Here is an 11,675-nt window from a genome sequence, read left to right as displayed (position 1 = left end):
CGGGGATCCAGGGGCAGCCACAGCCTCTCTGGGCACCCCGTGCCAGGGCCTGCTCACCCTCACAGCCAGGAATTCCTTCCCAATCTCCCATCCAGCCCTGCCCTCTGGCACTGGGAAGCCATTCCCTGTGTCCTGTCCCTCCATGCCTTGTCCCCAGTCCCTCTCCAGCTCTCCTGGAGCCCCTTTAGGCCCTGGCAGGGGCTCTGAGGTTTCCCCGGAAGCCTTCCCTTCTCCAGGCTGAACTCTGCATTAAGCTCCTCAAAGCTGTACCATATCTTCTCTGACCCTTCAGATGCTCCGTTCTTCTTGACATTTTAAATTTGTTTGGTTTGTTATTCTTGTTGCTTTGGTTTGGGGTTTTTTTTGTTTGGTTTTTTAATGTTAAATATGTTTAAGTCTGCAATAATTCTAATGTTAAAAAGAAAAATCACTTTCAAACAGAGCTGGTAGAAAAAAAAGTAGCAAGACCAAAATATTATGGGCTCTCTTCAGCAGCCTGCTAAGGGGCTGGCACAGCAGTAACATTTCCAACTTATAAAACTGCTATTTAAATTAAAAGCACAAATCCATCACTTGTTTCACCAGTTTGAAAAAGGACACAGTTATTTATTTCAGGTAACATATCTATTCCTACTGATTTGGAGTTTATGTGCAATTTTGATGTTGTTAAGATAATCTAATTATTGATAAGCAATCCTCAACCCATCTTTATTAGAGACAAGTTTCACTCATACCTTCAGAAATAGTGAAGCAAAATTGCAAAGTAAAACCCAACTCTGATACACCTGCAAATTTCAATTTTCAGCTTTTGCACTTCAAGTTTTTCCTCACCATCAGAAAAGGTAAAACAGCTCCTCTAGTTACGGTCAAGATGCAATTAAATAAGCGGCCCATGGTTCCAGTGAGGATACAGAACTGAAGTGCCTCACAGAGTTAATGCAGTGGAGATGATGGGATGGGGGCTGAAAGGTGCAGCCATAAATCTGATGTATTTCTATGTTGATTCTGCGCTTACGCAGAGGAGAAGCTGGAAGATGTTCAGCTTGGGCAGTAAAACCCATGTGGTATCACTTAGCATGACTGGTTTTGCTGTGCTTGAAACAAACTGTGAGGTGTGTCCCCCAAGGGAGAGGGAAGGGACAGAGAACAGGAGGTGGTGTCCAGGGAAGCACGAGGTCACAGCATCCTCTTCCAGACCCCTCCTTAATCCTGATGCCAAGGAGACCCTTTGTAAACCCACCCACCCCCCCCAGGCACTCCAGAGATGATATTGGGCCACTTTTCCCCCAAAACACAGAAGATCCCAACCCATCCCAGCCTAATCCTTCAAATATTGACAAGAAACATGGCAGAGAACCTCGTCCACCTTTCCAAGGGATGTTTAATAGTTTTCCTTTTTAATAGCAATGTTCCACATACACCCAGCGGGGTCCGAGTGCCTCTCCAGCACCTGTGGGTCCCTAAGGCACTCAGGAGGGAGCTCAGTGGGAGAAATCCAACGGGAATGTTTCCACCACATGGCACCAGCAGTGAATTCTGTAGCAGCTCTGCCACAGGACTGCGCCTGTTGGGTTTCTGTGAGGGCGAGTCCTGCACCAGCTCACTGGGAATTTGGCAACTTTGTCACCACCAACTCACTCTTCTCACCCCCAGCTGGGGGAAGTCTCCGTGTTCCCACTGCTTTTGAGAATGAATATTCAAATTTCAGTAATACAGTTTGGAAAACCAGCGGATTGGTCTTCCTCTCTCAACTCACCCTTCCAAAGGCCCACGTGCCCTCCCTTGGAAAGCACCTCCAGTTCCAGCTGCAGGACTCAAGGCTCAGAGGATTGTGCGTTACTCCAGTCCTACCTTACAGCATTTTGCCGTCAAGAAAGTACCTTGAACGTAAATCAAACTGCCTTGAAGCAGCGGAAATAAATTAAACGAATGTAATTTGTTTATAAAAATATTTTCTTATAAATCTTTAAAGCTTATAAAAGCCAGAAAATACATTTAAAAGAATCTCCGGAACATTTCATCCTTCGAAGCGTGGTTACAGTTCAGAAAGTGAGAAGAAGCAAAGCCCACAGACATCTCACACTGACCTTCCCACAAAGAAATCCACAGTACCATGCTTAACCTCAAAGTCAGAATGCCTTAGGCATCCTTCCCCGGGTCAGCTGCCCTGTCAGATCATTTCTGTGTGAAAATAAAAGCTGGCACTCAGCTGGTGATGCTGCTGCCTCAACAGCCACCGCACGAAGAGCTTTTCTAGAGGTGCCCTATGGAATCAGCAGCTCTGGAGTCAGGGATAAGCATGGAGCTCTGAGGTGCTGCTTTAGCCATTCCTTTCTGAACTGACCCTGTGCTCTGGGGAGGGCAGTGGTGCCACACACAGCCCTGCCTCGGCCACACGATCTCCCTGCGTGGCACAGAAACACCGAGATTCCGGGGTGCTGATTATGGGATGTGTCTTTGTAATAAAACTAAAACCACCTTGCTGGTCCATCCAACACCTAAGTGCATCAATTGCTCCTCTTGCACTTCCACGAAGACTGTCCTTCGTCCTGCAGCTTTTTGAATTTTGGTCCAAGGAAGAACCACCAGGCAAAGCCCAGGATGACGCAGATGACGGACTCCACGTAGTAACCGTCCAGGGTGGTGACGCAGGAACCCCCAGCTCCTGTGCACAGCTGCAACAGAGCACAGGTTAATGCACTGAGTGCTTCCAGACAGCACTCCAGAGCTGCTGGGGTCTCCTTGCTACTGGTCATGACTAAATAGAGTTGTTTACTCTTTGTTGTTTCCCATGCAGTTGGTCAGAGAGGCTTTTGAGCTGATCAGCAGAATGAAAAGTAATAAAGTAACAAACCTGCTCTAAAAGGGCAAACTCCAGGAAACACAAACTGCCCCACTGCCTGTGCTGGCCTGGAGCTGCAACCACTGGTCCTGATCTCATGGAGAAAGATGATTTTTTTTCCTAGCCATCCATGTTGTGGACTCCCCATCCCTGGCAGTGCCCAGAGCCAGGCTGGACAGGGCTTGGAGCAGCCTGGGATAGTGGAAGGTGTCCCTGCCCCTGGCAGGGGGTGGGACTGGATGGGCTTTAAGGTCCTTCCAACCCTTCTATGATTCTGTGTTCTGTGTCCAAGTGATTCACACCCAGGATGGTTCTGAACTGGAAGACAAACCCACAGCATTCAAGGGGTGAGTGTACAGCACGGGATTGTTTCTGCTATTGTTTGGCTCTCAACTCTGCTCTAATCCCAGGATTAATCAATCCTCTGAGCTGAGGCTCTGCCAGCATTTTCATTATTCTGAGACATGTCAAGATCAGATTAGGAATAAGAAGGGAGTGGTGTGGTGGAATGTCACCAACTGGGAGGATGTGAGAAAAGATCAGAGGAGTGAGGTGAAGGAGGAAGGACTCAATTTCACACAGGGAACCTAATCAGTGGCAAGCTAATGAGTGAGAGGCTGAGAAAGCACCTGCTGCAGAAGCAGTTTCCCCTCTGCAGCAGCAAAAACTGCAACTCCAGTTCAGACAAGTCATGCTGGACTCCAGAACACCTTGTTCATTTAGAGAACCTCCACGTCGTAGAGCATCCTGGCATTCAGGAGTGAAATACATCTCAGCCATGAGCACAGAAAAAACCCCCAAACATTTCCACTCCTCAGCCATGTCAAATGTCTCATTTGCTGTGAGGAGGTGAATTTGAAATGTTGCTTTCCCAGCAGTTTTGTGTCCTGTTGTTTGATTTGTGTACAGCAAGTTCTTTGTTCTCTTCCACAGCGCTCCCAGAACTGGGCAGACAGCCAGTCCCACCTGATTTCATGGGGGAAGTGGACACCACAGTCAGCAGAGCAGCATCTTGGAGGAGGTATCAAGGCAGGCAGAAAAGAAGCCTCCAGGGAGACAGGAGAAAGAAAAACCTACCACAGAAATGGAGGGGCCTGAGGGACAGAGAGCCTGCCAAGGACAGAGCCCCTGACTGCACAACTCAGAATCATCCCGACAGCCTCCTCACACTGCACGGAATGTGGCACCAGTCTGGTGCCTCTACCCCAGCTCAGCACGGGAAGAAAGGGCCAACTACTCTGCAGCTGCAAACCCTTGGTTATTCAGAGTGTGCAGGTACTAACAGACTGGACTTTATCAGACAGGAAAATGAGCTCCATCAGTGGGAACTTTTAAGCACAAGCTATACATCGTGAAGGTTTTCAAAGGCAAAAAAAAAAACCGCAAGAAGCAATTTAATTGAGACATTAAGCAGAGACCCCCCCAGGCCCCCAGCCTCACCTCTGCGGCCGCTGCAGTGGCACAGGTGTGGCCCTGGGCCCCGACACACTCCTTCACTGTGAGGGGGTCCACCAGCCACAGGGCCACCGTGGAGGGCCAGTTCCCCCCCAGGTTGGACACGGTGTTGAGCAGGGTCATGTAGGTGCCCCCGATGAGCGGGTCGCTGACCTTGGCGTTGAAGGCCATGATGGCCACGTACATGCTGTACAGGGTGATCTGAGGGACAAACACAGGCCAGAGTGTCCCCACGTGCAGTGACAGCTGAAACCCCCAGCATGAAAACCCCGCTGAGAGATCCCCTGAACTGAGCGGCACTGACTGAAAAATCATCCCAAGAGCAGCAGTTCCTCCTGCAGCCTGTCCCTGTGCTGACACGGGGAGTGGCCTTGCTGCTTGTCTCAAGTCATGCTGCAACAGACCCAGACTCACATGCACTGGCATGACTCAGGTTATCAAACTGAAATACAATCAGCCAGCTAAAATAGCATCTAAATGCAACACTTCTGCATTTAAAATCACCTCTCAAGGTACTGCATACATTTCAGTTCTGATCCAAAGACCATGCTGTATCAGGTGTTTGTTTCCCAAGTCTTTGGATCAGATCCATTATGATGTTCCTCCAACAAACAGGTTTTTTTTCTAGGACCAGGACCACATAACTTTATTTATTTGCACAACCAGCACATTCATCAGCACGCCTATCAAGCTCAGACACAGTTCTGGGATTTCTCCAGCTCCTCTGTGCTTTTGAGCTTCTGGGTCTGGGGAAAAAGGAATCTGGGGAACTATACCAGATATGAACAACTAAAAGTAGCTCCCCAGATGATGTCCAGTGGAGCACAGGGAATAGGGAGGAGTAACACTGGCAAGAGTATTAGAAGTCAATCTAGCCACACAGCACAGGTCAGGCTTGGAGGGATTCCAGTGTGAGCCAGGACAAGGCAGGTAACAGCATTTCCCCTCCCCACACAGTGAGTGTTACCTGGTGTAGAGCGTAACTCAGCACCACCACAGCGTAGTAGTAGACAGGAAATCCTCCCTCCTGCTTTACTTTAGGAGCCCACCACACCAGAAAAGCGAATTCCAGGCCAAGCAGCAACCTGGAGGGATGACAAAGATGATTCGTTTTTCCAAGTAATTCTTCCCACGTGTTTCCTCAACACAAAGCAACTACTGAACAATCAGAGAGAGTACATTAAAATAGTTTAGATCTGAATAGTTACAACTATTTCCATCTCAGAATTAGACATTAAATATTTGACAAGCAGTGACATTGTTAAGTAGTAGCAGGAGAGCACTGCTCTAATGCTGCTATACATGCATGTCCCAAACACCTCTGATGCCTTAGGTTTTAACTTTTATATTTTTCAAATTCTTTACTGCCTGGTGTGTAACTCTGAAGTTTCTTGTAGCCTGTTAATTTCTGCTCTCTCATGCTGGGCAGACATAACAAAGCCTCTCCAGGCCTGCTCTCCAAGGACACCCAGACTGTTCTAGGCCCAAAAGTATAAACCAAAAGCCTCTAAAGGGGGAGCAAGCTTGGGGAAATTACATCATTAACTGAAGCTTTAATTGGAGAATTAACCCTGATATGCAGATGAACCAAACCTATAAAAGGGTGAGGAACTTGTGACCTGTTGTCCATCTTGGGGTCCATCCTGGCAATAGCTTCTGGCTCCCCAGGGGTACCTTTGAAGGACTTTCAAATAAATACCTCCCTTTATTCCCTTACTCCTGTCTAGTCTCCGTTTCTAGGAGGCCTCTTAAGGCATCACCTCATGCTCTGCTTTCACACAGAGACACTGCATGAATCAGACAGTCCAGCTCACTGTGAGAATTCTGACACACTTCTTAGGACCTGGAAGTAAGAAAGTTACACAAGAAACCCTACACATGATCTGAACACACAAATTGAGCACATAGACTACTGTGTTTCACTAACATGAGGCTTCACCTGTAAGGCATTGCTTTGTAGAAGGTGTTCAGGGGCTGGGGGCCCGCTGTGTATTTGCTGATAACCAGAGGCAAGATGATCTGCAAAGGAACCATTGGAACTGCCAGCAGAGCCAGGTGCTCTTTGGGGACTCCCTCCTCCACCAGTTTGAGTCCTGTTACAGCATCTGCTGCTGAAAACCCAACCTGCAATGTCAAGGAGACAAAATAAGCTGAGGAGAACAGGGAGTTTGGCTAGAAATTCAATTTACTCACTATCAAGTAAACTGAGAAATGGGATAGAGGACAAATCACTTCTGCCTCTGATTTGATTTCCAAATTAGTTCTACATGTTCTACACTTGCACACTCTTATTGTCATCAGAGCCAAAACTATTCCAAGAACATTGAGTAGCACTGCCATTCATTCCTGTGCCTGCACTGCTGTTGGCATCCCCAATGTCCAACAGGGAGCCATGGAAACCCAGCTTGGACAGAGCTGGGGATTCTGAGAATAGTGTTGCAGTTAAAAATAAACATTTTCTGTCCTTTCAACTGCAGGCTACACGGCCTGTTTAAAAATGTACTTTACTTTAATACCACGCTGCCACCAAACTTCTCTTCAGTGCTTGTGTTAAACACAAAAGCTCACACAAAGCTTTTCTGCTGCACAGCCCTGCTCAGCACAATGAGATAAGCCATTTTGTGTAAATTTCATGTGAAAATTCACAACTCTGATGACAGCCAATAGCAAGACTAAGTTACATGCCAGGGACTCAGCAGCCTTCCAGACTCTGATGCCAGCATTTAACAATTCTTAAATGTATTTACTTACTTTTGAAGTGAGGATCAAGAGACAGAAAGTAAGAACTGCTGGCATCTTGATTATTGAGAATAGCAGCCTGTATGTGTCAGTGATGCCTTTTGTTTCTTCCTTTGCTGGTATTAGCTCCTGGTTTTCCTTTTTCAAAAAGGCAACCAATGTAGTGGTAACTAAGAAGACAGCTCCCCAGAAAAACAAGAAATCTGGAGGGGAAAATAAAATAAAATAAAAATTTCATTGTAGCACCCATGATTGACAGTTGTAAAATATAAACCTAGTAATCAAAGTGGAATAAAAACAAGCAGCAAAAGCAAACCACAAGCACAGAGCTACTTACAGTGAGTGACACAGCTCTGCCCTCCTCTGAAAGGAGGTGTTTGCTGGAGCTGAGGCAGAGGAGCAGTAGCAAACCAGGTCACCTCCCTGCTGTTTGCTGGGTTATTAGCACAGTGAGCACGTTGGAGGAGAAACAGAAGCAAAAATGAACGTGTTGAAGGATTACACACACAACCACTAATGGCTGATAAAGGAGAAAAAACCACATGTCATAGTTAGAAGACAGGGAAGAACCTCCAGAGGCAGAATTCCTTCCCAGCTCCCCAGCTGCCTTACTGTGCAGTCATGGAACCACTCTGTGCCTCAGCTCTACATACATGTCTATCTAATATCCATCTCCCAGCTGGATTTATGAGAGTGAAGATGGCCTAAGGAAAGTTTTTACAGAGTTGTAAGGAGTCCTCAGTTATGTCTGGTTGAAGTGGAGACTTGGCAGAGTTCAAATGCTCTGTTTTAAGCAGATCAGTATCTGCTAAACCATGGATGTGAGAGCAGTGAAAAAACACCAAGACAGTACTTTTTGATTTAGTGAATGGGTAATTCAAGATAATCCTATCCTCTGCCTCTATGACAGAGGCAGGAAAGAACTCAGCCATGTGCAGAGGGTAGGACAGAAGCAGCCTTTAATCTTCCTCCTCGGGAGCAACTCCAGCAGTCTCTGGGAGACTTGAAAGGCAGCAGCAAGGGCTGATGAAAGGGCAGGGACAGCGCAAAGGTTCAGTCAATTATCGCCTGCTTCTCATGCACAGGAGGAGAGCGGGCGAGCAGGGAAGAAAATGTGCAAGGACTGCTCGAAGTGTATCCCACCATTCTCACGGCAACAGAGAAAAGGCTTTTCAAGCCATTTCTGTTACTTTTCCCTTTCCTAAAACAAACATGACCTCATAACCAACACTGTCAGATTGCTCTCTCTCTTAAAGAAAAGGTGCCCCAAACAGCCATTGTCAAGGAAAGATGTATTTTCTGAGAGTCTCACTAATCACAGCTGCTGGTTACAAAGGACATAGAGGAGCAGTCCTCTAATAATAACCCCGAGCATTATCACTGCACTGAGAGACACACAGTGCAAGGATGGGGATAGAAATAGCTCTGAGCATCATCACATGAGTGCTCCTGATCAGGCCAGCCCTGTCATCTGCAGCACAGCACTGCAGGGGCTGCATCAGCAACAAAGCAAAGCAAGGAAAAAAAAAAAACCCCACCATGTATATATACAGTAGTCCAGACAAGAAAAATTGGGTTTTGAGGCTGTAGGCAGTTTACACAAAAATAAGGTACATTTCCTTTCAAGTACAGTGAACTTCACCAACAGGCTACAAGCAAAAGAACTTTGAAATTACAGTTTACATAAGGGATTTCAAGCACAAAGTTTCTGGTCCCACCACTACTGCTTCCCCCATCCCTGTTTTGTCTCTGCAGCTACACTGCTGGTAACAAAATAAACCACTGAGATGGGGCAAAACAAGTTTTTGAACTGAGTCAGGGATGGATCAGGCTGGAACACAACCACAAAGAAGGTACCCAGGTGGTACAGGTCCCAAGAGCTGTACCTGCACAGGTACACAGGATCTCCTCCCAGGAGGAGGGGTGCTCCACGGTCCCTGGCACAGCTAAGTGGGGGTGGCCTTCAAGGGGCACCTTTGTCCTGTGCTCACTCTTTCGCCATGCTGGAACACGCAAACCAGGTAGGAATCACAAACCCAGCCAGGGAGCTTCCCCTGCTTTTAGAAAAACAAAGGTCACCTGAACAGCAAGTGCTAAATAAACCCCTGGATGTGCCAGGACAATCAGCCCACAGAAGGGTATTTCCCATTTCCTTCTCTGGCACTTCAGCCTGACACAGCCTCACACAGCCTTTGGTTTGGTGAATTTGATGATGGTTTTACATTTGTCCATATTATTTCCTGAAGTTAATGAGAACAATGAATGCTGCTGCTTCTCAGCAACTCAAAGCTGACTTAGGATCACGGAATATCTTGAGTTGGGAGGGACCCACAAAGATCATTCCAGCTCCTGGCGCTGGACAAGACAACCCTGGGAGTGTTGTCCACATGCTCCTGGAGCTCTGGCAGCCTCGGGGCAGTGCCCATTCCTTGGGGAGCCTGTGCAGAGCCCCATCACCCTCTGGGGGAAGAACCTTTTCCTGATATCCACCTAAACCTCTCCTGACACAGCTCCAGCTGTTCCCTTGGGGTGCTGCCCCTCTGGATCATGGAGTGTTGACTTGTTCTTTCCCTGGCACTGGGCTCAGCCTATGACAAAAGTGCTCAGAGATCTGAGCTGGCAGAAAACATTCACCTTTTCCAGCAGTGAAGTTTTCTGCTGCTTTACCTGCCCAAACCTGCTCATCACGAGCCCATTACAGCCAGGGCAAGGACCAGCGAGCCCCTGTGCTCCTCGGCGAGCTGGTTACTCCTGCTGCTCTCAGCTGCTCCAAGGAAACACCAAACTGTGCCAGTCACACGACCAGGAAACGGAATTCCTTACAGTTTTACCACCTGAAAAACCACATCCTGCAACTACAGTGTCAGTCATCTGCTGTTCTTACTTCACCCACATCAATACTCCAGGGCAGGTTAAGGAGGTTGCATTGGTGCTGTTTGGGTTTGGGATAGTAATCTTGTAAAAACAGCACTTTTGTAATAGTAACAAATCCATTTATACGAACAGCCCTGAGTGGAAAAAACCCCAACAAACCAAAACCCTGGGCAGTGAGGGAAGTGCAGCCAAGCCAAGCTCTCTGAACACCAGCGCCTGCGAGTTGCATCAGCAGCAAAGACGTCAGGGTGCACTGCAGTGAGAGGGAAGGGACACACCAGCCCAGGAGCTGCACAGCACCAGGGTTAGCCAGGAACCAGCTGGGATACCTGGAGGGCCACTCTGTGCTCCTTGACATAGGCCAGACACGAGGCTGGCAGCAGGGAGCAAAGAGGAGGACCAGTCAGCAGTGGTTGAGAGCTGCAGAAACAAGGCAAGCACAGCAGTCTTGGAAACTGCTGTCCTGATTCACCCCTGAGGAAGGGGCAGCACAGAAAGCAAAACTACCCTTTACACAACAATTCCAGCCTGTTTTAGCATACCTGATCTCTGAGACGGCACAGGCAAGGCAACCAGTGTAGGAGGGGGAGATTGAAACCATGAGGATCTGCTCTTCATTCACTGCCAGGGTCACCCTGAGACTGCAGCCAGAAGCGCTGCCAGGATTTCCTGTCCTCCCTCAAACTTGCAACCAGCCTAGGTGCACTTGAAGCATCTCCTGGGTAATACCCCAACATCAACCACCACATAAAACCTTTCTGAGAAAAAACCCAAACCCCAGCAAACAGAAGCATCCCTACACTAACAGCTAGTTGCGCTTGGATTACCACACTCCATTTAATTCATTGAAGAGAAAAATCAAATCCCCCTGAATTTACTAAAGTAAGGCCTTTCTTCAGAAACTGGCTACATGCTCAACCCTGAATATTTTCACTTCTACTTCTGTGAAAAATATCATATTGGAAGAATCTTTTTTTTTTAATTCCCCTTTTCCCTCCTCCCAGATGGAGACTTTGGCTTGCTTTTTTTAAAGAGTAATCTATTCCACGGCCATTAAACTAGGAGGAAAAAAAATATTTCCTCCCAAATGCTTAGGTCAGCCAAGATAATGACAAGGCAGGTTTCCCACACACGTAAGCCCAGAAAAATCTGAAGTCCAATGCATGTAGCTCTGCCAGCCTCCAAACAGGCTGTGCTTTCCCACTGGGCAAGGGACAAACCAAAGCTGTTTGGTTCCCAGCGTCAAACCACAGAGGGGTCCAGGCTCAGGGAAGAACCATCCTGAGGAAGCTATCACCACTATTATTAGGAAGAAATCCTTCCCTGGGAGGGTGGGCAGGCCCTGGCACAGGCTGCCCCGGAAGATGTGGCTGCCTCTGGATCCCTGGAAGTGTCCAAGGCCAGGCTGGACATTGGGGCTGGGACAGTGGAAGGTGTCCCTTCCAAACCAATGCATTCCATGGCTCTATCCCGGCACACCCAGGCTGTAGCGCCCCGGCCGTACCTGAGAGGGTGACGATGCCCTGGGGCTGTGGCTCGAACCGCAGGTACTTGTTGCAGAAGGAGGCGGACTCGAGGGCCAGGAACAGCACGTTGCCCAGGAAATAGCCGGCCGTCTGCCCCACGGAGTTGCAGGTGGAGGCGTAGCCCACGTTCTCCCGGGACAGCATGGTGAGCGCCCAGCCGTCCACCGCGATGTCCTGCGTGGCCGCCAGGAACTCGAAGAGGAAGAAGGTGACGGTGAGGGCCGCCACGTCGGGGCCGC

General features: G+C 48.2%; 2 protein-coding genes across 2 annotated transcripts in view; both read right to left on the bottom strand.

The window, feature by feature from the left end:
• CUNH3orf33 (chromosome unknown C3orf33 homolog) overlaps positions 1–894 on the bottom strand; it is a 6,331-nt gene extending 5,437 nt beyond the window's left edge. The window contains 1 exon segment of the mRNA XM_017734411.1: positions 832–894. Within this exon segment, the coding sequence (XP_017589900.1) occupies positions 832–894 (63 nt within the window).
• A 467-nt stretch (positions 895–1,361) lies between these two features.
• On the bottom strand, positions 1,362–11,670 carry SLC33A1 (solute carrier family 33 member 1; the record flags this gene model as incomplete). The annotated part of the gene is made up of 6 exons (XM_008633809.2): positions 1,362–2,675; positions 4,283–4,498; positions 5,265–5,382; positions 6,237–6,421; positions 7,049–7,239; positions 11,415–11,670. Coding segments are annotated over 6 exons (1,134 nt in total), but the record flags the coding sequence as incomplete, so codon positions are not given.
• Between the last annotated feature and the right edge of the window lie 5 nt (positions 11,671–11,675).

This window comes from Corvus brachyrhynchos, unplaced genomic scaffold (genome assembly GCF_000691975.1).
Source record: "Corvus brachyrhynchos isolate BGI_N302 unplaced genomic scaffold, ASM69197v1 scaffold544, whole genome shotgun sequence".
Taxonomy (NCBI): Eukaryota; Metazoa; Chordata; class Aves; order Passeriformes; family Corvidae; genus Corvus; species Corvus brachyrhynchos.
The sequence above is the reverse complement of the archived record's forward strand: the minus strand, read 5'-3'. Positions and strand labels throughout refer to the sequence as shown.